This window comes from Eretmochelys imbricata, chromosome 3, assembly GCF_965152235.1.
Source record: "Eretmochelys imbricata isolate rEreImb1 chromosome 3, rEreImb1.hap1, whole genome shotgun sequence".
Classification (NCBI taxonomy): domain Eukaryota; kingdom Metazoa; phylum Chordata; order Testudines; family Cheloniidae; genus Eretmochelys; species Eretmochelys imbricata.
Genome location: NC_135574.1, coordinates 201809039 through 201835351, shown reverse-complemented (window position 1 = coordinate 201835351; position 26313 = coordinate 201809039). Strand labels below are relative to the sequence as shown.

Genomic DNA, 26313 nt, shown 5'->3' with positions numbered 1-26313 from the left:
AAAATATTGCTGAAAAGAGCTGGTTTTGTGTGTAGAGTAAATGGCTTTTGAAATATAAAATCCAGAATAAAAATGTAAAAGCATTTTGCCTTTCAGTATGTGATTCTGCTATAGCACTCACCTTTCAGTGAAATGCTTGCATATATTACCAGCTGTGCTAATGAATGTTACTTAGGTGTACATTAATCTGTAGCTAATTAAACTCTTGCATTGATTTGAGCAGGTATTTAAATTGAGTAATGATTAGGGCTCTACCAAAATCAGGGTCCGTTTTGGTCCGTTTCACAGACATAGGATTTTTTAAATCGTACGTGTCACGATTTCGGCTATTTAAATCTGAAATGTCACAGTATTGTAATCGTAGGGGTCCTGACACAAAAAGGAGTTTGTGGGGCGGGTTGCAAGGTTATGGCAGGGGGGTTGCAGTGCTGCTCCCTTACTTCTGCGCTGCTCCTGGCGGCGGCGCTGCCTGCAGAGCTGGGCAGCGGGAGAGCGGCGGCTGCTGGCCGGGAGCCCAGCTCTGAAGGCAGTACAGATGAAAGGGAGGCAATATCACCCCCCCCCCCTAAAATAACCTTGCAACCCCCCTGGAAATCCCTTTTGCGTCAGGACCCCCAATTTGAGAAACATTGGTTTTCCGTGTGAAATCTGTATAGTATAGGGTAAAAGCACACCTAACACCAGATTTCACAGGCGGGGGGACCAGATTTCACAGTCCGTGATGTGGTTTTTTATTGCCGTGAATTTGGTAGGGCCCTATTAATGGTACAATCTGCAGCAGTCTTTCAGATAATTGTCATGTTCAGTCACTCTTTAAAACATTTTTCAGTCATATTGTACTTTTAAAATTATATTTTTATCAAAGATAAACTAATTTTATGTGAGGGAAACTCTTTATCTGAAAACCCAGTATTGTGTTTTTATAAACTGTTTTGTTGCAAGGAAAGCCAGCTGTTTGTCCCCAACAGTCTATGCAGCCTTCCTTATAGAACGCAACAATTGAACTATGCTGTTTCTTTCTGTTTCATTTCAGGTTTTTCACACATAATCATGGCAAAACCGTATGAATTTAACTGGCAGAAGTCAGTCCCTTCCTTTATGCAAGATGGAGCTGTGTTTGACAGATACGAAGAGGTAAGGGGCCAGTTGGATAATGTTCCTCTCCCTTTCCCTGCCTTTTCTAGATGTGGCAAATGTTACAAAAATATTTCTTTTTTTCTTAAGATTTTACACAAATAAAAGTTTCAAACAGAAAATCTACATGAAGGTAGAACATAAATGTTAACACTTTGTTAGAATACAATTTCTTGCTGCCAAAAAAGCCTCTTTAAAATACATTTTGTAATGGCTGATTTAATCCTTTGATTTGAAAATAATCCCAGAGTAAGAGAAACATTTTGATTTAAATCCCTTCTATCTGTAACATACATGCAGCTCTCTGTTATAGGGAGTCATCATAGTATAGTACCCAAAGCACCTTACCAAAAAAAAAATGCACTCTGTCCTATTTTTAAACTTACTATTTTTGGAATGCGTGCTCCTACTTGTAAAAATAGACTAAGAACCTACATGCTGTATGGAAAAATAGAAGATCACGAAAACATTTACACTGTAAATCAAAGACACTATTTGAAATCAAGGGTGGTTTTATCTCCTTTAGTCAATCGACCTATGCTTTATCTGGAATATGATTAATATGATCCTGCTTTCAGCCGCACTTTAATCCAGGTTTGTTGAAGGAAAGGAAAGTGGGACATAACATTTGATATAAGCTTCCAGAATAAAAGGCAGAGACCTTTGCCTTATATTCAACATCAATTTGCCTATGAAAATAGTTTTACTAAGGTTTGTTTTTAATCTTTTTTTTATTTGCCTGAAAATCTCTAAGTTAAAGGTATTTTGAGAAATGCCTTCAGGGATATTATGCTTTCCTTTAATCTCTTGAAGTGAACAAAAAGTATTTGTATCATAGTCATCTGCCAAGATAGACCTAGCTTTCTTATCCCCCACTTTCAGTGCTGGATTAGATAAACTAATAGAAAACATGTTTGGTAAATGTTGCCCTTTGAAAGAAGGATCTTAAATTGTTTATTTTTCATTCTGTAAATGCTGTTTTGAATAATTTAGCATATGCTAAATAATTGAGCTCAGCTGATCCAATGGAATGTGTGTGGTTTTGCTTTCAAGAATGTTTAATAATGGTCACCCCATTATGAACATTGTTTTCGCTTGCATAGTACAAGATAAAGTAAAAGGTTCCTGGCTGTCCTGGGTTGGTTATTCAGTCTTTTCTAAAGGCAGGCAAACATTTTCTAAGTACAAGTTACAACTTGTGGCTCATAGGAACTTATAGTCCAGTTGGCCTAACTTTGGCACCTGGAAAGATACTGGACTAATTTATTAAACAGTTTGTAAGTACCTAGAGGATAATATGGTTATAAAGAATAGTGATCTTGGATTTGTCAAGAACAAATCATGCCAGACTAACCTAATTTCCTTCTTTGACGGGATTTCTGGCCTAGGGAATAGGGAGGAAACAGTAGATGTGATATATGTTGATTATAGAAAGACTTTTGACACTGTCCCACATGTCGTTCTCATAAGCAAACTAGGGAAATGTGGTCTAGATTAAATTACTATAAAATGGGTACACAACTAGTTGAAAGACCATACTCAAAGAGTAGTTATCAGTGGTTCCCCATGAAACTGGGCTGGCATATCCAGTGGGGTCCTACAAAGGTCAGTCCTAGGTCCGGTGCTATTCAGCATTTTCATTGATGACTTGGATAATGGACTGATGAGTAAAATGTGGATAACACCAAGCTGAGAGGGGTTGCAAGCACTTTGAGGACAGGATTAGAATTCAAAATGACTGTGGTATGTTGGAGAATTGGTCTGAATTCAACAAGATGAAATTTAGTAAAGACAAGTGCAAAGTACTTCACTTAGGAAGGAAAAATCAAATGCACAACTACAAAATAAGGATAACTAGCTAAATGGTGATACTGCTGAAAAGGATCTGGGGGTTATAGTCGATCACAAATTGTTGACTCAATTCCATATTCAAAGTGATGCAGTTGCGAAAAAGGCTGATATGATTCTGGGATGTATTAACAGGAGTGTCATACATAAGACATGGGAGGTAATTGTCCCGCTCTACTTGGTATTGGTAAGGCCTCAGCTGAAGACGTGTGTACAATTCTGAGTGCCACACTTTAGGAAAGCTGTGGGCAAATTGGAGAGTGTCCAGAGGAGAGCTGCATAAGTGATGAAAGCTTTAGAAAACCTGATTTACAAGTAATGGTTAAAAACCTGTTCATGTTTAGTCTTGAGAAAAGAAGACTGAAGGGGGACTGGATAACAGTCTTCAGATATGTTAAGGATTGTTTAAAAGAGGATGGTGATCAATTGTTCTGAAGGTAGGAGAAGGACTAATGGGCTTAATATGCAGCAAGGGAGTTTTAGGTTCAATATTCGATAACTATAGAGGTAGTTAAGTTCTGCAACAAGCTTCCAAGGGAGGTTGTGGAATCCCCATCATGGGAGGTTTTTAAGAACAACTTAGACAACCCCCTGTCATGGATGGTCTAAGGCAAGGGTTCTCACAACAAATTTTTTGGTGGCCTCAGAGTGCGGCCACCAACTCTTGCTGGTGGCCGCTCTGACCATTTTTCCTAAAATACTTAATTAACTTTAGGAAAATCAAATAAATATGCACATATACATGTCCAAAGCATTGTAATTTATCTATGTAGGGTTTGTTTGTTTTTTCAGACTCAATAATAAAAATAATGTACAGTTGTCTCTATTCTTTACTGGACCTAAACAGACGAGAAACACAAATAAGGCGCTTTGAACGTTCTTGTCCTTTTTCTTGTTTGTTTTGGGGTTGTTTTTTTTAAGACTTGCTAGCTATTAGGAAGTCTGTTGTGAAAAGCGACATTTGTATGTTTGTTAATATCACTTTTCACAGCAGACTTACTCAGCCCTGGCAAGCTCGGGGACAAATTAATCCCTGGATGGGGAGGTGGGTACAGAGGCAGTGGGGGCATAGGCGATGGGGCACTGGGGGAGGCAGCGGGGACCAGAGTTGGTGGTGGGGGTGAGCTCGGGCCAGAGCCTGCCTCCAGGCAGCCAGGGAACAGAGCCCAAAGCCCCACACCCAGGGGACAGAGCCTGGGGACAGAGCCCGAAGCCCTGTGTCTGGAGCCTGCCACCCACCACCCCAGGGCTGAAGCCCAACCTCACAGCCCCCGGGAAGGTGGGGAACTCGCTGACTCCCTGCTCCTCCAGCTTGTGTCTCCCCAGAGGAGGGTGGGGCCCAACCACTGCTGGTGGCCCCTGGGGACAGGCCACTGCTTTGCCAACTCCCCACATAACTGCCCGGGAAGCTGTGGCTGCAAGAAAAGCCCCTGGTTGCCGCCTTTGAGAAATGCTGGTCGAAGGTTTCTGCCTCAGCGCAGGAGCTGGATCTGATGACCTCTCGCTGTCCCATCCAGCCCTACACTTCTATGATTCTAAGATGCAAGAAGTAGCTGAGTGCAGCTGAATTTTGGAAGAAGTCACCAGTCCAAAGCAACCTTGAAATAAAAGGCACCAGTGCCAGTTATGTGGCATATTTAAGTTCACCTCTGTTTAGTGGCTAGAGCCAGGGCTGCATTTTTACAGCACGAACCGTGTGAACGGTACAGCGTTTAACATTGGAACAGGTTTCAGAGGCAGTGGATCTCTTCAGGATGGGAAAAGTACTGAGCTTTATATTAATTGCTAGTAATTTCACCTACCTAATCAATGTTGACATTTGGGAATGGAATTAGGCATTGCCGTTGTATGTATAAATCAGATTTTATTAAGTGCTGTGCTGCATTCACGGCGTTTTGAATCATATGCACTTCTTTTTACACTGACTGCTAGCAGGGGTCCTACCTGCCTTATTTGAAGCAGAAAACATGCGGTGTTCTGTATCCGTATTGTTCGCTGTAAGTACTGTATGGTAAATTTACCCAGTTTTGCTACAGAACACTTGTAAGCTCATCTGCGTGGTAGCCCAGCCCTTTTGATGATATCATCAAGTTTGTGGTTGGTTGGGATAGTATTATTTATTTAATAGAATTACAGTAATGCCTAGATATCCTAACGAGGTTTGTGCTAGGCATTGTACATACCCATAGCAAGAGCCCTCCTGCAAAGGATTTATAATCTTAGTTTGGGATTTTCGAAAGAGCCTAAGGGATTTAGGCACCCAGCTCCCATTGAACTTCTATATTGAACTTCCAGCCTAAACAGGCAAAGCAGAGATGCACAGCAGAGACCCAGTGAAGTGACTGGTCCAAGTTTACATAGCAGGTCAGCGGCAGAGCTGCGAATAGGGGACAGCTCCTGAGTCTGAGAGCAGTGTCCTAACTACTAGACCACACTGCCTCCCAAGGAAGCAATATTCACAAAATGGAATTTCACTGGGGGACTAGAAGGTCTCGAACGAAGTCTGGATCACTGTGCTAGAGGTATACATCAGCGAGAGGAATTACAGGCCACATGGGATATGCTTCCTTTCTCTTTGAGCCAGGCAGTACCACACCTGAATGTTGGAAAGGCTTTTTGGGAATATCTTAGTGGAGAAGGTTGATGGTCAAAGGTTAGCAATGGTATTGGACTGTGTAATGTCTAGAATTTGTGGTAGCTGGTGTTTCCCTCACTGTATTAGAAGAAGAACTGGAGAAGCAATTAGTTAATGGAACCAGTGCATGCTAAGTAGTGGACGTTGGACTGAGTGCAGCTTATGTGGCCATCTTTGTAGGAAAAGTTATTTTTATACTGAGAGCTTTTAGTCACATGGGGGTGCAACAAGCAATGAAACATGTCCCCATTTTATTGGCATTGACCTTGCTTATTGAGGAGACCCTCTATTCCAGGGTTTCTGAACCTGAGTCGGGACCCAAAATCGGGTTGTTAGAAGGTTTCAAAGGGTCGCGTGGCAGCTCCTGTCCCATGGGGCTGGCTGGGTTCACCTCCCTGCTCCAGGCGCTGCAACCTCTGGGTCCCAGCGCCACTCGGGTCCAGTTGGGGAGGGGCCTATACCTGAGTGGTGCTGCAACCCAGGAGGTTGCAACTCCCGGCGCGGAGAGCCATATCCAGCCAGCCCCACAGCACAGGAGCTGCCAGCGTGAGGTAAGTGCCAGACAGGACTCAACCTCTCCAGGGGGCAAGATCAGACCAAAACCACCCCAGGGCCCCCACCCCCAGATTATTTTCTGGGTCACGACAGGCTATAAACATTTACAAATGGGTCCTGCCCTGAACCCAAAATGGTTGAGAACCACTGCTCTATTCCAGGCAGATTTTAAAAGGTTCTCCCTTTAACAGGTGGCTAGCTGGAGTTTTTATAGACGCAGCTTTACAGGGATACCCGTGAGCTATAAACCTAGTGATTCTGGGATGTTTGCAGCTGGTACATTTTGTGAAGTGCAAGGATTAAGAAAAAGGCAGTAAGCTGTGAGGTGTGGACTAGCAGCCTGGGTATAGGAGAGGGCACAGGAAGTGCCTCGTATCCAGTTCTGACTCTGTCTCTGAATCTACGGCAAATTCTAACCCTTCTCTCTGTTTCCCTATCTGTAAAATGAAGATAATTGTTTCCTACCTCACAGTGATGCCGCAGAAATTAATATTTGCGAAGTGCTTTGAAGCTGAAAAGTGCTGTATGTACTCAGTGCTATTATTTAAGAGGCAGATGCTCTTCGATTCCGAATGTGTTCTGGGTCAAGGGAGCGAAGTAGTAGGCAGGTCTGGCTGCTTTGTGGCCCATCCTGCAGCAAAACTCTTATTAACTTACATGGGTGTTCCTTGCATGGAGGGCTTGTGGGATGGTGCTAACTGAATCAGAGAAGTTAGAAATCCTCTTGTCCGCATGATCCTTTTGTGTGGGAAATGTCCCAAACCACATGAAGTGCTGCCCTCTGTCCGTCACAGCATCTCTGCTCCCTACACACATGCTTGCCGTTTGTTATAAAGTAATCTTTTTTAATTAAAAAAAGATTGGCCTGGGCTGGACTTTTTGTTCCCTTTAAAAATGACTGATTCTGCACAGTGGGATGTTTCCTTACCTTTTAGTTTCACCTCTAACATTAAAATAGTTTGGGGGGGGTGGGGTGTACTTTTTTAGTTTTTGTGTTTTTAGTAATGCTGACCTGACTGCTCTTTTTTTTTTCAATCTAATCTCTGGTTTTCTATTCCTTCCGAACTGCTTTATATACTATCTCCCCTGCCAGACTAACACTTTGCAATATATTTTTGTGTGTACTTTCTAGAAGTTCTTCTGTGAGGGTTCAGCTTTTGCGAAAGCACTTCCCCAAAAGTCATTGCAAAATGTGGTGGTTTGACCCTGAGCAGTTGCCAATTCTTGCAAGCCTCACAATATTTGGTGAGGTTGTTTCTGGAAGCCTGTGATTAGGTGAAAAAATCAGCTTTCATTTAGAAAGAGAAGTTTCTAGCCCTTGTGGCTGTTGAGAAAGGCCTGAGAATGAGAAAATGAGGCCTGAAAATGAGTCTGCTGTAATGTCTCAGAAACCAGAAGTCAAATAAAAAAAGTTCTAATATGTATTATTTTTAAAAATCTCATGATTTCTGGGGATTGACTCCTTATTTTTGAATGCTTGGGACTGGCAATACTGCAAGGCAGTTGGGGAAAAGGTAAAAGATCTTTAGTTTTGAGCAACAAATGAATGCCTGACAATATTTTGTCAACATCACCAAAATATTTTTTTGTGTTTCCCTTTCAACAGGAGTCCTTTGTCTTTGAACCAAACTGTCTCTTTCAAGTGGATGAATTTGGTTTTTTCCTAAGGTGGAAAAGTGAAGGAAAGGTACAGTACTGTTGTACCAGGAACATTACTGTCTGCCTATGTTGTTGCACTTGGTTGGTTTCCAGGCTAATTTTTAATCACTGAAATTACATGTGGCTTTGTAACTATTTACAGTAAGATAGCTTGGCTCCTGTGTTTTTAGAAGTTACATAACTGCAATTCTTGACAGATTATTAACAGATGTGAAAAGAAAATGTACTGTTTTGTGTTAATTAACTGCAGTTGCATTTAAGACTCATTGTTTGTTTTTGCTTCAATTCCTATTTGTGTCTGCACTGTGTTTCGCCAGACCTTTTAGCTAACTTGCTTTCTCTTGCTGTTCCAGGAAGGACAGGTATTAGAATGCTCCCTGATCAACAGTATTCGTCTTGGAGCTGTACCAAAGGTACGCTGTAATTAGTTTTTACTGTTCTTTTAAACAAAGAGTGTTTAAGCTGAAGGTGAAGTGGGGAATGCAGTGCAGCTTGTTACAAAATACCGCCCGCACAACTTCGCTTGTAAAATCATAGCCTAAAACGTTTAGCTTTAAGATTAAGTGGTTTTAGTTTATTTCAGTGTCGAGGTTTTGTAATATTGCAATGCTATGTCAGTGCTGACCTTCCAAGAGGCTGTGAAATCTGGGCACTGAATATTAAAAGGATCCTGTCAAGGGTTTTCAAATTATTTTGAACTATTATGATATCATTTTAGGAGGTTGAAAATATTTTCTGGTTTAATTTTTGTCCTTGATCATTCAAGATGTGTTCCTATGTTTCATTGACATAGAAATCAGAAATTTTTGTTTGCTTCCTTGTTTTAGATACTTAAATGATCAATTGTGTCAGGACAGCTCTGGGACTTGTGATTATTAACTGCTGTTTCAAAGGCAGTCTGCAGAGGGACCACCTGAGGGTTCTACAGAAATCATAGCTTTTAAAATATTTTCTAATATAGATTTCTTTTTAAAATGCATCTGGATTTTAGACATCTTTCTGAGATGAAATTTGGGCATAATTGCTTCAGTGTCTTTTTTAGAGTTTTGCTATCTAGTTGTCCGGTGATGTCAAATACAAAAGCTTCAATCAGAGTATGGTTCTACTTAAAAATCATAGATTTTTCACTTTAATCATAGATTTATTTTTTCTAGCGAAGTTAGTTCTCTTTCAAGGTGATAGACTGAAATCTTCAGCCAACAAAGTAGGTCATGGGCTAAGGCAGTGCAGACTTCCCCATGATACCCCACGAGTATGCTTCAAACTTCAAATATGCTTCAGAATATTCCCAATTTCTATGAATAGTTCAGTCTCCAGGCTTATTAAATCTATGGCTCTTGACTGCCAGCAAAGGTACCAAAGAGCACCAGATTTGCTGCTAAGAAATGGATAGAAATTACCCACTCATTCCATGCAAATAATAACTTTTGGTCACTACTGATTTGGATTGGAATAATTTATTTACATAGAGTTAAGAATTCCCATAAACTATTGCCAGTCTTTAAAAGTATTCCATTTCCCTTCTCTGTGAAGGTAATATATGTAATTTTCTGAAATGTATTTAAAATACTGCAGTTATCTCTCTGCTTTTAGGATTCAGCCACAGTCAGTGATTATTAAATTAGATTTTTTTCCTAATCATGCCAATAGATTCTAAATGAAACAACTCATTTAAGGTGACCGGGAAATATTTACAGTCTTAATGCATTCGAACCTGAGTTGTGTTTTTAGCTTAATCTTTGTATTGTGCATTTAACAAGTCTTTTTTTTTTCTGTTTAACAGGATCCCAAAATACTAGCTGTTCTTGAGACTGTGGGAAAAGCAGAAACTGAGCTGGAAGGGCGGATAGTGTGTGTCTGCAGTGGCACAGATCTGGTGAACATCAGCTTCACGTACATGGTAGCAGAAAATGCAGAAGTAGCTAAGGTATTCCACGGTTAAACAGTGCCGGGTGTGGGGGGAAAGGTGTCGCCTGCATTGAAGCACATGCTGCCACAGATTTATCACGACTGGTACTTGAGCTAGCTAGAATAAAGCTAGCTCAGATGTGTCTGCTCGAGCTTCAGTCACACCTGTGTTTTCTGTCTAGATGTACAGAAATCCCTTGGCTTTTCGCTTCCTCTTTCCTTTTTATTATTGGAAGCCACGTAGACAGAAAGCATAGCCTGACCATTCATTGCAACCATTGTTGCTGGCCAAGCAAAGTGAGGTCTAACACTCAACTCAGTAGCATGTCTCTGTTTGTCTGTCATAACTTTTCAACACCACATCCGGTCAGTTCCAAAATGTAGGGAATGCTTTAGGCATTTATGGGCAGAACCTTCTTGATTTTGATCACAATCAGAAAAACAGAAAGGGGGTGACACATGGAACCCCCTGGCATCTGGTTAGCTGAGCCAGCAGCTTCACCCACCTTTCAAATTGCCTACCGATCAAAGAACAGGTTGGCAGTGCACATCCCCCTCCCACCAGCTTAGTCCCAGTACAGTTATAAAATAGTAACACTCTGAAAGAAAAATAAATGAAGGGGGAAAAAAAGGACACAGAAAAAATATGAGAGTAGTGGAAGGAATAGGGCCATAGGGGGAATGTAGGCACATGCAGAGCCCCAGGCATGGGAGGAGATTGTGGAACCCTAGGAGAGCGGGAAGGTGGAAGTGGAGGGCACAAAGAGAGCCCCTGGCATAGGGGGGAGGTGGGAATGGGGGACCCTGGCGGGGGCACAGGAAGAGAGAAATAGGGGAGCACTGTTATGTTATTTTTGATGGAATAAAGGGGCCCAGAGAGTCCAGGGCGTTAACATGACCCTGTCACTGAACAACACTAAACAGTTAAACAAGGTTCAAGGTTTTGGAATACAGAGTCCTCAGCCTGCTTATTAGCGTGGAAAACACACTATTAAAAATCTTTTTACTCTCTTATTAAAGATACAGAAAAAGAAGGAAAAATAGTTAAAGCATTGAAAATATACAGTATTAAGGAAGTCTCTTCTTTTAACAATATCCCGTGTTCCCCTTCTCTATAGAGAGTCTGTAGTAGGAAGAAAAAGCCTAGTTTGAGAGTCTCTTGGATGGGATTAAAAAGGGTAATAACTATCTTAGAATCTTTAGAAGGGACCAAAAGGGTCCTCTAGTCTAATCCTGTGCCAAGATGCAGGATTTGTTGTGGCTAAACCATCAAAGACAGACAGCTATCCAGCCTCCTTCTGAAAACCTCCAGTGAAGGAGCTTCCACAACTTCCCAAGGCGTCTGTTCCATTGTCCTACTGTTCTTACAGGAAGGAAGTTTTTCCTGGGATTTAATCTAAATCTGCTCTGCTGTAGTTTGAATCCATTGCCTCTTGTCCTGCCCTCTGTGGGAAGAGAGAACAACTTTTCTCCAATTTTTTTATGGCAGCCTTTCAAGTATCTGAAGAGTGCTATCATGTCCCCATTAAACTCCTCTTTTCCAAACTAAACATACCCAATTCCTTCAGTCTTTGCTTGTATGGCTTGCATTCCATCCCTTTGATCATCTTTGTCGCTCACCTCTGGATCCTTTCCAGTTTCTCTCCATACTTTCTAGACATTGGTGACCAAAATCAGACACAGTACTCCAGCTGAGGTGTAACCAGTGCCGTGTAGAGCAGTACTGTTATCTCCCAAGACTTTCATGCTATGCCTCTGTAAATGCAACCTAAATTGCATTTGCTTTTTTTTTTTTTTTTTGGCAATAGTGTCACATTGCTGACTCATGCTGAGGTTAAAACTCACCAGAACTCTCAGATCCTTCTCAGCAGTGCTGTTGCCAAGCCAGTTATCGCCCATTCTGTATTTGGTTTTACTTCCCTAAGTGTAGCACCTGACATTTGTCTTTGTTGAATTTCATTTTGTTGTCCATAGCCCAGTTCTCCAATTTGTCAAGATCCCTCTGAATTTTAGCTCTGTCCTCCAAAGTATTGGCAACTGCCCTAGCTTTGTGTTGTCTGTAAACTTGATCCGTGCGCTTTCTTAATTACGTCCTGGTCATTAATAAAGATGTTAAACAACACTAGACCCAGAACAAAGCCTTGTGGAACTCTACTTGAAACCTCCCTCCTATCCGACATCATTCCATTAATAGTTACTCTTTGTTTGTGGTTGTTTAATCAATTATGTATCCACTTAATGGTAGTTCTGCCGAGCCCGCATTTCTCCAGCTTACTTATCAGAAAGTCAAAAGCCTTGCTGAAGTCCAGGTATATTATGTCCACTGCATTCCCCCTATCCGCTAAATCAGTTACTCTGTCAAAGAGGGAAATCAAGCTGGTTTGGCAGGATTTGTTCTTGGTAAATCCACGCTGGCTGCTAGCGATTACCCCGTCATCCTCCAGGTACTTGCAGATTGAATGATTTAGACATTGCTCTCGTAGCTTCCCAAGTATCAAAGTCAGGCCGACTGGTCTGTAGTTCCCTGGCTCCTCCTTTTTCTTCTTTTTGAAGATGGGCCCTGTGTCAGCCCTTCTCCAGTCTTCCGGGACCTCTCCTGTCATCCAAGAGTTTGTAAATATTATTGCCAGTGGCTTCAGCTAATTCTTTCAGTATCCTGGGGTGAACAGCATCCAGCCCTGCTGATTTCAATTCATTCAAATTGGTCAGAAGATCTCTGACATGTTTTTTAACTTATCCCAATCTGCATCCCTTCCCCTTTATTGTCTATGGTAACTTTGCTGGACACATGTTGTTTTTTGCGAGAAGACTGAAGCAAAGTAGGCATTAAGCAGCTCTGCCTTCCTATCATCTTCCTTTACCAGCTCCCCACCTCCATTAGGCAGTGGACCCACACCGTCCTTGATCTTTCTTTTTTGTCTGACATATTTGAAGAACCCCTTCTTGTTGTCTTTAACATTTCTTGCCCGCTGTAACTCATTCTTTGCCTGGGCTTTCCTGATTTTGTGCCTGCATACTCTTGCTATTCCCATGTATACTTCCTTGGTGACATGCCCCTCCTTCCATGTCCTGTATGGAGCCCTGTTGGTTTTCAGATAGCTAAAAGCTCCTTGTGCAGACACATTGGCCTGCTGTGGCTCCTCATATCTTAAGTCTGCATCGCAGTAGCTTTATGTTGAGTTTCTAGTGTTACATCTTTTAAGAACTGCCAGTCTCCTTCGACTCCTTTTCTTCCTAATTGGTCTTTCCATGGGACCTTCCCTGCTATTTCTCTGAGTCCATTGAAACCCGCCTTTCTAAAGTCCAGTGTCTTTGTTTTGCTGTTCTCATCTCCTCCTTTCCATAGGATCTTGAATTCTATCAAATCATGATCACTTCCTCCCAAGTTCCCAACCACCTTCGTGTTCGCGATTACAACTGTTGGTCAAAACCAGATCCAAAATGGACTGACTGCCTTTGTGTCCTCAACTTTCTGAATCAAAATTGTTCTCTACACATGCTATGAATTTTCAGGCCATATTATGTTTCGCTGCAATAGTTATCCAACAGATATCAGGGAAGTTAACCCCCAACCCCCTCCCCCCCCGCCATTTCATACTAGCCTGTGTGTGTTAACTAAGCTTGTTCCCTGCTTGTAGAATGATCAGTCATCTTTTTTGGGGGGAAAGAGAAAAGGCAGTTGAGGTAGGCTGGAGCTGTTCCTGCTGCTGCTGTTAAAGTCCCATCCCATGTCCTAGAAGTCAAAATAAAACAAACAGAAAATGGAAGAAAAAAACCAGTATCTTCACTTGCAAAATCTCACTGTGGGAGAAACACAGGCATAGCACATGCTCTTGTCAGCTACTCTGAGACCTGGCTAACTTGTACCAGCGGCAGGCTATTTAGGCCATTGCTTTTAGCTATCTTTGTGGTCACAGGCTTACAGCAGTGTTGCAAAATATGCAGTCCTGACTGGCTAAGTCAGATGCTTATAAAACAGAAGGCAAAAGAAGGTGGGGAAGGAAAATGACAGGTATGGGGAAGGGGTGACAACAGGAACCAAAGTCTCACATCTTAGGTGGTGGTCAGGATTTAGCCAGAGCCGATGGAGATGGCAATATCATCTGATTCCCTCTCTCTGGACCTGTCTGGTCAGGACATCTCTCAGAATCAGAACACCAGAGGCCTAATGGTGTCATAGTGGCTCCTGGAGTCCCAGGAGATAGTGAGGGTGGCAGTCATGATGACAAAGCTAGTTCCTTCCAGTCCACCAGTCTCCCAGTCAGTTAGTTAGTTTCCCCCACAAAGTCTCTCTTTAGTAAATGTGGGCCTGAAAAGGGAATGATGGGAAACATAGCCAGCCATCAGTTTGTTCATCAGTTAGGCCTAATTTTGGACACATCAATTTTGGTTCACAGATTTCCAGTCCCACACTTTCCTTGTTTACCAGGCATGATCTTAACGTATACCTTGAGTTTGATCAGTAGGCCTTTTCGTTTGGACTAATTCAGTCTGTCTCTCTCCTTTTTGTACCTATTCCACTCAACACTTGTTATAGATTATTGTGATGTTTGATAAAGTTTTAGCCACTTTTCCACAGTAAAGATCACAACTTGGGGAGGTCTACCAAGCACCAACGGTTTACAAGGGCATGCGGAGCCCCTATAATGAGGCAGGGGGTGGAAGGTTGAAGGGAATCCCTGAAATAAAAGGGGATGGGAGGGTGACACCCAGGGAACTTGTGAGAAGGGGAACGGAGGGACTGGTCGAGTTTGCATATTGAACTTTATAAACCACCTGCATCAACTGCTTGTAGGTCTCAAATTTCGTGGTTGCCCGGGATTGGGCTTAAGTTACTTCATTTACCAGGTAGCCTTCCTGAGTCCTGGTCTGTACAATGGACGCTGTATTCGGGCAGTGTAAAGGGGCTGTGGCAGACTGGGGAGAATTCCCCTAGTGCAGGAGCAGTGTAAGGCCCTAGCCTAGGGCATTCTGGCCTGCAAAGCAGTCCATATGCCGCTCAGACTAGGCTACCATAAGTAAAAGCATCTCTGATAGTAAGGACTATGGTGACTCCTGCAGCAGTTTAGAGTCCAGACCTCCCCCTCCTTATCTCTGGAGTAGGGTTGCCAATCCTCCAGGATTGCCTTGGAGTCTCCAGGAATTCAAGATGACTCTTTAAGTAAAGATTATGTCATGTGATGAAACATCCAGGAATACATCAAACCAAAATTGGCAACCCTACTCTGGAGATGAGATGTGGAATCTAACCCAAAAGATTTACATATAAAAGAGAAGCAACGTTCATGATTTTATTCTGGTTCTTCATTTTTAGTCTGCTCTGAAGAATAAATCACTAGGTTTGTGAGACCACTGAGGCCTTGTCTTCACTGCTAAAAAAGGTGCATTTTACCTCAGGGTAACGAACAGGTGAGCTATCCCAAGTGAAGACAAAATACTTTGGTTTTACCAGATGGCAAATTAGGCAATGTCAGTACTATACCCCAGCCTGAGGTTGACCGTGCCTAGTTTACTTTGCTCCTTTTTTCTAGCAGTGAAAACAAGGCTGAGTGTGACGTTAATGGCTAAGTAGAGAATCGCAAGAATGAGAGTCACAAGAATTGTAATAGGCATCAGCTAAAACATTTAGGTAATACTCTCTCTATCGAATAGTTCTTCTGTAACTTCAGTGATTTTATTACTGTGCTTACTGTGTCAGCTGTCTTGGCTATTATTATTTGTATTATTGTAGCACCTTGGGGTCCTAGTCATACACTGGTCTAGGTACTGTACAAACTCAGAACAAAAAGACAGTTTCCTTTGGCATGTGTTACTAACACTATGGGTAAAAATAATGGGACCGATTCATCCTTGGTGTAAAGTGGCAAATTCCGTTGGTCGCGTTTGTATTTATTTTGTTGATTTTTCACAATTTAATCCCACTCAGTATAAATGCGGAATAGAGATGTTGAGTTAATTTATCAGTAACTATTCTTGCCAGCGAGGAGCAGCCATTTTAATTTTAGCTGGGTTCTGAAAGGTTATGAATATTGCCTTGTAAATTTGTATAGATTTATATAATGGATAGAGCGTTTTCAAAAAGATGCTACGTCAGGCCGCCAACCCTGCAAAACCTCAGTGCAAATAGCTGATCGCAGAGCGGATAGGCTCGGTTTCACAATCAACAGCATTTAATAACCGTCACAACTCATGCCGATTTTCAGCATAATTATAAACTTTGTAGTGGGCAGTGTTTTAACAATTGGTATGGATAGTATATTGCACATTAACTTTTATTACTATCTGGTTAATTGACTTATGGAAGAAAGAAATACTGTAAATGCGGATGATCAGAAAGCAGAGGTTGCTACACTGTTTTTCCACACAGAGCACTTTAGAGAAAGGATCTGCTTTTCAGTGTAGCAGAGATGTAGTCTGGTTCTGGAAAATGATCTCCCTGTAATACCAGGGGGCTTCCATTTTAATAATCATTTGAAGAGCAGTGATGATGTGTATTAAAGCAGGAAGGTCGCAAGTACAGCCAGAGACATTGGGAACAGCAGCAGATTCCCACAGCCCTTATAAAGAAAAAGAACTTCTCTCAGAGTTGCAGCTGTGTTAGTCTGTATTCGCAAAAAGAAAAGGAGTACTTGTGGCACCTTAGGGACTAACAAATTTATTTGAGCATAAGCTTTCGTGAGCTAAATTTGTTAGTGCCACAAGTACTCCTTTTCTTTTTAAAGAACTTCTCCGTATCTTTGTTTGTTTTCTCTTATTTTACATGCATGTGCATTGTAAATCTAATCTACCTCGGGAAAACTGCAGAATATATCTGGAAAGAATTCTGGAAATCTGTTGATTCTTTTGTCCCTGTCAAAGGAATAATCGTTAGTGATTTAGGCCTCAGTCCTGCAAATACTTTGAAATTATTGTATATCCAGAAACTATCGATTTCGATGTAGTTACTCATACACATGAAGATAGGCACATATTTAAGTGTTTTCAGGATTAGGGCCGTATTCATATTTTATATTGGAAGCTTGCATTCAAAGGGGAATTAGGGTTTCTAACCTTTCAAGCAAGCTGGTCAAATATTGTTGTAATATTCAGTCAGCTGGTATCTTATAGCTAGAGCACAAGACTGGAAGTTAGAAGTTATACATTTTCTTCCCAGCTCTGCCACAGACTTCCTATGGGAGCTTGGTAAAGTCACTTAATTTCTCTGTACCTCAGCTTCTCCTATCTGTAAAATGAGGATAATAATAATACCCGCCCACCTCGCAAGAGTGCTGTGAGGCTAAGTTCAGAAATGTTTGCAACGCCTTGAGTTCCTCAGAGAAGGACATTACAGAAGCACAATGTATTATTATTATTCATTGTTCTTACATTCATCATGATTTGATTACTTTATTTTCTGCTTGGTTTCCTGCATTTTCAAGCATTCTTGTGTATCTCCGTAGTTCTTGCACTGTGTTGGAATGTGGCATATGGTATGTAGCTGAGGTGGTAAGTAAGCCTTCCCAGAGAATCAGAAGGCCTCAGTACAAAACTGTTGCTTCCCCATTCAGGGAGCTGTGTATTGCTGTTTCATCACCAACCCCTCGGGATATGTTAATGCCATGTTCATAAGATCTGTCAGTATCTTAATTTTCACTTAATGGCCATTCTTTACATTGTACATTGAAAAAGGCATCCAGGATCTTTGCTGTGTTGTTTTTTTTCCCCTCACTCTTTTATGTTCCTTTTGGAAGTGTTACTGCAGGACTTTCAATGGCCCCAATACCTCCCCACTGGTTTTCACAAGCCACAATGGATAAGGGCTCATCGCACTGGGTGAAACTAGACCAAAATACCTGATATATTTGTCTCATCCGTTCTTGACACTGTTCCCACAGAAGCAGCCAAACTGGTGTAGATCCAGTTGGTCTGATCCTCAACATGTTTGGAAAACTCCTCACAGCAAGAAACGCTCTGTTAATGAGTGGAAGCAATCTGGGTTCATCAGACTGCTTGCCCCATGGAACATTTGTGCTAGCTGGGACTTTGTAGATGAAATTCTGGAAGTGGGGGGAAACGAGCCCTTGAGTTTTCTTTTAGCGTATAGCACAGCCTCAGTAGCAACATACAGAAACTCTTGGCTGTGGTTGACAGATATGGGATGAATTTTACACAATCCCTAGTCTAGTCTCCTTTCTGTTGCTTCTTCGTGTGTCGCAGGTATGGTAATCTGCATTGTACAGACGTGACCTGTGAGACTGACTGGACATAGGAGTTGAGGAAGAGGAGATCTATTGTCCACTGTGTGAATGGTTGAGAACAAAATGTTCTGGTTCCCTGCTAGACTACTAACAGAATGCTCGGTATATTCTCTCTGAGGATTTTGAAACCCCTAACGGGTTCATCACTCGCTGACAGCACACGAGCTAAACAGGGCCTTTGCCCAGAATCGATTCCCCAGTGAAAGATGAGATCCAGAAGGTGGCCTCTTTAGTTTGTCAAACTAACCTCTTCTCTTCCCTTCCTAAGGATAGCTCCATAGTTGCTGTGGAGGTCCTGAAATCAGTGAGATGTGTAAGTCACCCTGGACATTAATCTTGGTGACTCTAGCCCGAAACAAGAGCTTAATCTGTAACTCCGCTGCCGAGCCAGTACACCACCAAAATTACTAAAATGATCTCAGTCCCAGGGCTTTCACAGATGCATATGTAACTGGTGCTTCCACAGTGTGGCTCTGTTCCCCTCTAGTGGCTGGACCACACAGAGGGTCATGAGTCTGCACAGCCGTTTAGCGAACAGTCTTTTAGCTCAGACAGTAGAAGCTTCTGCATTTAGTTCAGCAGGCCCAGGTTCGAATCTTATTGCCAGTGGCCCACCAAGGGACTCCACATTACACACTCAGGCCAGGCAGCCCTGCACGTGGGGATTCAGCAGTGAAGGACCAATGCAGCAGGTAGCAGCTCCTCTGCCGAGACTCCACCCTGGGCCCTAGGGGCAGCTACTGCTGGAGTTCTGGGACTGGGGGCTCCTCTCCTTGCGCTCTCAGTTGCTGCTGCTCCTGGGGAGAGGAGGCACTGACCACGTCTGGAAGCAGCAGCTCAGGATCAGGCCCCTTTCCACGCAGCTCTGTGTGTGCATGAGAAGAGAAGCAAAGGGGGCGCACTGGGGCTGTGAGTGTGCTGGTGGTGGGGCAGAAGGGGAACGAATGAATTGGGTATGGGAATGCTGATGGATTTGTTGTGTGGGTTGTGGGTGGTAAGGCTGTGTTGGAGGGAGAATTGCTTAATTTGGGATGGATAGTGATCCCACTTGGAAGTGTTGATTTAGATATTATCCACAAATTATCAAGTCCTGGACTCTAACAAATCAGTCTTTGGCACTAGGCACCCCCTCGGGATAATACCAGATGCAAAAAACCACTCCGTCATCCTAGTTCCTTAGCCTGCTGTTCATGTTGGACCTAGAGTTAGCCTGGTGTTCATGTTCTCACTGGAGAAACTACATGGACACAGGAAAGGTGGAATCTCCTTGCTCGATTTGGGTAATACAGGTCTCATCTATAACTAAACCGTGGATGATGTTGGACTGAACAGCATGAGCTGAAGGTTACAGCAGTTTTTAGTCACTCTCAATGACCCTACTTTGCATCTCATCCTGTTAAATGTAAGGCCCTGGCTAATTCAGAGCTAAGAGATCAAGCAGTCTGTGCACTCTGCCACTGCTGGCTTGCGTTTCATTGAGGAAACCAAGACGAAGCAAGGTCACTGAGTAGCTCTAAAGGATTTGATGGGGGTTATTCAGCAAACGTTGGAAGACAGGCTTCTTCAGTCAATGTTTCTTTCATTTTTTCCACTTAAAGGCATTCATAAATGCTGGCTCTTTGTTTAACAGAGCTAGTTCAGTTATCTTTTTCCACATTCCATGTACTTAGTTGTGCATTCAGCTCTTCATCCTGTAGTTTCTGTGCCCACTGCTTCATTTTTTCCATTTAGTTTCATGGTCATTGCTTCTCTAAGGTTAGATACTAAGGGACAGATTCCTCTCCTGGTTACACTGATATAAATCCAGAATAACAGTTTGTGTCATTCAGGTTTTATGCCGGTGTCCTTGTTTACTGGAATTCAGAATTTGATTTTTTCAGTGGTCTTTGCCATTCTTTCAATACTTAGTGGCTTGGTGATGCTGAACACTAGGCAACAGATTTGATTGTCTTTGCAGAGTGTTTGCTGTTACTTCACCTTCATGTAACTGAGTTAGAACAAGTCAAATTGGTAGTTCCCTCATAGCGAGGAAAAAGGGTTGTTCCCAGATTCGTGTGGCCATTTTACGCCTGGTCTACGCAAGGAAATTAGGGGGGTATAACTGTCACTCGGGATGTGAAAAATCCACACCCCAGAGTGATGCAGTTAAGTCGACCTAACCCCCTGGTGTAGATACCTCTAGGTCGACTGAAAAATGCTCCTGTTGACCTAGCTACTGCTTCTTGGGGAGGTGGATTCCCTATCCCGACAGGTGAACGCCTCCTGCCAGGGTAGGTAACATCTGCACTGAAACGAGCTACAGAGGCGCAGCTGTTCCACTGCAGTGTTTTAAGTGTAGACCAGCCCTTAGGATACTATTTAGGTTGTGGGAAAGGTATAAACGCTTCCTTTTCCCCCTTTTACAGAGACAACACGTTAGCTAGCCTGTTTCCCAATTAATCTGGGAATGGGTTGGTGATGGAAAAGCTATATATTGCCAGTTTAACATTGTCACAGTCCTGTATATTCAGACTCTTTTTTTCATTTGATGGTGTAAACTTAAAAATTAGTTTTTTGCAGAAGATTTGTGGCTCACAAGGATTTGATCTTTGACCGCCTGACAAATAATGTGACATTTCATGCACAGGGTACAGACACCTTCGAGCATATGCCTGAACCTACTGGTAGCTCAATTCTTCATCCGGTGTCATATAGCTCCAGTGCAATTTGTACACAGTCCTCCTTTTTTTTGACTCTCCCATCCCCAGGTAATTTGAGGCAAGCTAGTAGCCTTTGGGTAAAACAGACCAGCTGACCCATGTGTGGTACTACCTAGTCCCAAATTGAACACAAGGAGACAGATGCTCTGGTGTGGCACAGCTGGTGGGAGTCTGGCCCAAAAGCTGGCGTAAGCAGCCCAGGGAGCATCACGCCAATGGAAGGGTGATTCTGTGCTGGCCTAGGAGCTCTTATGCTACTCCTTTGCCCTGTACCAGCATAGCATGGTGTGGCTGGGATTCCCCTATGATTTACCAGTTCTTGCCTTTGATGAATCCCATGCACTCCTACAGACTAGGGACCGAATGGCTAGGCAGCAGTTCTGCAGAAAAGGACCTAGGGGTTACAGTGGACGAGAAGCTGGATATGAGCCAACAGTGTGCCCTTGTTGCCAAGAAGGCTAACGGTATTTTGGGCTGTATAAGTAGGAGCACTGCCAGCAGATCGAGGGACGTGATTGTTTCCCTCTATTCAACATTGGTGAGGCCTCATCTGGAGTATTGTGTCCAGTTTTGGGCCCCAAACTACAAGAAGGATGTGGGAAAAATTGGAAAGCATCCAGTAGAGGGCAACAAAAATGATTAGGGGACTGGAACATATGACTTCTGAGGAGAGGCTGAGGGAACTGGGATTGTTTAGTCTGCGGAAGAGAGGAATGAGGGGGGATTTGATAGCTGCTTTCAACTACCTGAAAGGGGGTTCCAAAGAGGATGGAGTTCGGCTGTTCTCAGTGGTAGCAGATGACAGAACAAGGAGTAATGGTCTCAAGTTGCAGTGGGGGAGGCTTAGGTTGGATATAAGGAAAAACTTGTCCAGTAGGAGGGTGGTGAAGCACTGGAATGCGTTACCTAGGGGGGTGGTGGAATCTCCTTTCTTTGAGGTTTTTAAGGTCAGGCTTAACAAAGCCCTGGCTGGGATGATTTAGTTGGGGATTGGTCCTACTTTGAGCAGGGGGTTGGACTAGATGACCTCCTGAGGTCCCTTCCAACCCTGATTTTCTATGATTCTGTGATTTCATCCACTTATGTTGGCACAAAATAGAGCAGCCCCAGGCTTGGTTTACCTGTTGGGGAAGGGCTGTTTGGGAATCCTTCCTAAACAGGACTTAATCTTTTCACCAAGAAAGAGCTGGATAGGTGATTCATGGCTTGGGTTTTCCCAGTGGTGGTGCCCCAGGGCAGTTGGTCCTAATGAATAAAAGAGAAAGCTAAGGACAAGGGTTTGGTGCTTTAATATAGTTGCCTGAAAATCCAAGTTGACAGGTATGTATCTTTATTTCTTAACCATGTGTTCGCATTGACAGCATTGTACACAATACTTCTACTGACATCTGGTGGCATGTTGTAGCAGAAAACCTGTTGTTTTTTTTTAAGACTGTACATTTGTATGACTTGCATTTTGTTTAGTTTAGCTGCCCTGTAGTTATTTTTGCACACTGTGGCTTTTAAAATTTAACTTCTTATTGAAAGCCAAGAGAGTCAAGAGCTTTTCAAGAATGTCAGACAAATCTAGCTCAGTCTGGGGCAGATAATGGTACCGCAGTGTTCTTGCAGCGGCAGCATATCATTTCCATTAGGATGTTTTTAAAAACATTTTAAAAAAAGGAAAGACCAGGTAAAAGAGTGCTTAAATACCACAGTGAGAGAGAACTGAGCAATCTCTGATAGACTACAGTACAGGCGTACTTAGTAAAACTTTGAGAGATGGTTTTCCTAAGGGGTCTTAATCACCCAGCGGAAAGAAGATGAGAGAACCACATATGAAGTCTTTTCAGCAAAGCTTTGGCATTTGTTTTTGAGAACACAACATGATGCCTTTAAACAGAGTCGGGGCTCTGTTTTCATGCTTTATGAAATTACACAACTACTGTGTAATTTCAATGTGCGTTTAAAGCAGCTATTTGTGTTTAAAGATGGGCATTTTTAGTTTATTTTAGCCACCTAAGGCTACAGGTCAGACTTATTGTATATAGTTTGCTCAAGCCTTCAATATTGCCTCATATAAATTTTAGAGATATGTACAACACTCATTCATGAAAAGAAAAATACACTCATCTACTTCTATTTATAAAGTGTTTCTAGAATAGATTTGGGCATACACGTGGTCGGTTCAAGCTCCATGTACAGAGTTTTGCCTTTAATGAGAGGCTTTCTACTCATTAGGCTGATAGGGAACAGTGGAGCAAACCCCATTTCAGTTACACTGATGCAAATAGTCTATGCCAATGGTTCTCAATCCACAGGCTGCTTGCAGCCCAATCAGCACACAGCTAAGGCCCGTGTGACAACGTCAGGGCCATACAGGTAGTATATATATATATATTGTGTGGAAGCGGCCCACATAACACATGGAGAGCAGCAAATGCAGACCACAATAATAAATAGGTTGAGAACCACTGGTCTATGCAATAGTCTCGGCATTATACGGGCATAACTGAGATAGAACTTGGCCTGTCATGTCATTAGATTTCTGCTGTTTTGGGGGTTGATCTTATTGTCCTTGCTCACCCAAAGCTTCCATTGCCAAACTCCCGTTGGTTTTAATTTTAGGCCCTAAGTCTCAAACGTTTTCAGTACAAATCAGCAAAGTCAAGATGTGAACTACAGTTGAAAAATAGATCCTTATAAAGAAATTATGTAAGGACTGCAGTACTGCTGTTTGCTGAAAGATAGCCTCATGGTCAGTGGAATGTTTTACTTTTTAAGGATGAAAACTGGAAAGAAAGCATGATGGAATATGTAACAGGCAGCTAGATTTGGTTCGTCACATAACACACGTGCTGTGCCTCCTTGTAGTCTGCTATAGATTATTAATATTTTGCTTCATTTCTGTTCTAAAATAGAACGCAGTTAAATATGTCATCACATATTGTATAATGTTGCTTAGGAATAGCTAATATTGCCAACAGCAGCTGAAAGAGATTTATATTTATACAGTCTATAAATAGAGAGCTTAATAAAACCATCAGTGGGCAGCTTTCCTTTGCTGGCAATCAGCTGTTTTAATGGCACTACAGATGCAGCATTTATGTAGCTGGGGAAAAAATGGGAACCAGCGTGACTTTGTTTATCGAAGAATAAAATATTAGCGTGTAATATGCAGTTTGGATGCTGGCTCTCCCTTCCAAGGTGGGGTTGGGAGAGAGTTTTATACGTCAGGTTCTCTACATTTTGTATAGTTGCGTGAAAAGGAGAAAAGCTTTTCCTTTGAGACAGGCATGCCCAGTGATTAGGTTGGCCTGCTTTCCCCCTTTTTGTTTTCCATAGCTGAGTGCCTGTGTGTTTTCTTGTCTTTCAGCAATGGGGAGAAGGACTTGGATCCATCATACATAACTTTAGAGCGAACAACGTCAGTCCAATGACATGCCTCAAGAAACAGTAAGGCTTTTCCCTCCCTGTTTTTCCTCCTGTGTATCTTTTTTTGGACACATATTTTCCTATATGAACTGTCTTGGTTGTCCTTTCTTTTCTTGGCTCAACCAATGCAATTGTCAAAACAGTCTACAGGAAAAATTCCCTCAGACTTCAACCTCCCATGCGATACACAGTGTTAACCGCATTTAAGGCTCGTGTTTCATTGTAAACATCCAAGTTTCCAAGTCCCTAGCTTGGTGTCTGCCTGAGAGAGTGTAAGAAAGTTTACAAGCGTACATTTAATCTACTGAGACGTGTCATTTTAATTATTGTCTTGTCTGTTCTTCCCTTGATACATACACATCACCCCCATGGGCGATACTGGTTTTGGAAGTATGTAGCAAGGGAGAGGTTGTCTGTCAAGGGAGGTACTGATTTTCTAATTATTCTGGGATGAATTTTGCCTCTGGAGCACAGCTCTGCATTGTAGCCATGCCCTGCTCCACAGGGAGCGCTAAGGAAGCAGACGGAACGCCTCCCGAGGCTTCCCAGCACACCCTCGGCTTTCTCTTACCCTTTGTCGGGTTCAGCGTACTTCCTGTCCCTTTTTCAGGCCACTGTGCGGGGTAGTGGTGCTGTGGTACTTGTCTCCTGCCTGCCCGGCCCTACTTTCTCTAGGGTGCTATGAATTCCCAGGACGCAGTCCCTGTGCTACCCCGAAGGCAGGAACTGCAGTTCTGTCTGGACACTCTGGCAGGCAGTGGGCTCTGTAGTACTTCCCTTACAATCCAGGCCTGCCTAAGGGTCAGGCTGACTCTGGCCGGCTGGTGGGATGTGGCTTATTGTCTTTTTGAGTTTCAAAAAGATCATTAATGTGTCGAAGATTAGAACTGCTGTTGTTTTTTGTGGTCATTTCACAAAGATGGCAGGCACCATTAACCTGAATAGAAATATCTAGAACCCTGTTTTTACTAAAATAAATAAATACGATATTAATTTTTAACATTTCTTTCTACATTTCAGCTGGATGAAGCTGGCGTTTCTGACAAACACAAATGGCAAAATTCCCGTTAGGAGGTAAGCACAATTGGAGGAGCTTAGCAACCTAGCACATATGTTTTGTGTAATGTGTATCAGATCATATTTTATTATATTAATATGCTTGCTGATTATATTTGGATAATATTAATTTTATAATTGTAATATATTTATAAACAACAAGATGGGAACTAAGACATTGTCATTTTTGCTCTATTCCTTCTTTTTAAGCAGGAAAAACTCCTAAAGAAATCAGTGATTTTTTTTCTTATTAAGAGCCCTATCCTGTGAAGTGTTAAGAGCTTTCAACTCTCGGGAAATCTACTTGGAGCAAAGGGCATCTAGCAGCTTATAGGCACTAACCCTGAGTGTTCAGGGATGAGTTTTTCAGTAGTTAGAAGGCAGGTTGTAAAGACTTTGTCAATAGCAGCATACAAATGTTTCAGACCATTGCAAATACAGAATAGCAGGTACATTGGGAAATGCAATTCACTGCAAAACTAAAAGAGGCAGCTTTGCCAGAATTATTCTTGTGTTCACAGGAACTTCTGGAACAATATTTATGCCATGCAGTATACAACCCACAGCAGGTCTTGGCTTACTTATTGCCAAAGATTAAAAAGGCAACTATGGAACAAAACAATATATTTCTCTGTAAGCAGTTGTTAGAGCAGTCTGGCTGAGACATCTGATGTCGCTCTTCCTTATAGTCTAGTTTTACTGCATTTCTCTTACACATACCTGCTCAAAATCCTATCAAACAATTTACCTTCTCTCCTTCCTGCACAGAAAAATGTGAAAGTCACCACTCTTGCTAATACTGGGCCATATTGCCCACATCCACAGCATTACCTGGAAGGGGGGCAAGAAGTGCCGGAAAACATGGTGAGGCTCCCCTCGTGGAGTTGCTTGCCAGGCATCTTTTCAAGAGAGTGGGGATTGGATCCTTGTGGAGCTGAGAAGCAGCAAAACCCCCAGAACATAGAGCCTGCTCCATTGCCCCCGTCTCTCCTTTGGCGGCATGACTCCAACCATAACCGCAGCCAAGGAGGGCACCTTGAAGGAATGAATGCTGCTTTGGTTTATTAATATATCAACTTTCAAATGGCCAGTCCCCTGCTGGTCCCTTGGTCTTGCACCAAACCTCCTTGGGGCACCTTCTAAATAGCGCCCCCGTGGATGGGGTATC

General features: G+C 42.5%; 1 protein-coding gene across 1 annotated transcript in view; it reads left to right on the top strand.

Moving 5' to 3' along the window:
• PLCB4 (phospholipase C beta 4) overlaps positions 1 to 26313 on the top strand; it is a 208855-nt gene that overhangs the window by 75634 nt on the left and 106908 nt on the right. Inside the window, exons 2-7 of the mRNA XM_077812056.1 lie at positions 1034 to 1134; positions 7779 to 7859; positions 8185 to 8244; positions 9615 to 9758; positions 24031 to 24110; positions 25110 to 25163. Of these exons, the coding sequence (XP_077668182.1) occupies positions 1051 to 1134; positions 7779 to 7859; positions 8185 to 8244; positions 9615 to 9758; positions 24031 to 24110; positions 25110 to 25163 (503 nt within the window). The 5' untranslated portion in view covers positions 1034 to 1050. The remainder of the gene's footprint in view (positions 1 to 1033; positions 1135 to 7778; positions 7860 to 8184; positions 8245 to 9614; positions 9759 to 24030; positions 24111 to 25109; positions 25164 to 26313) is intronic.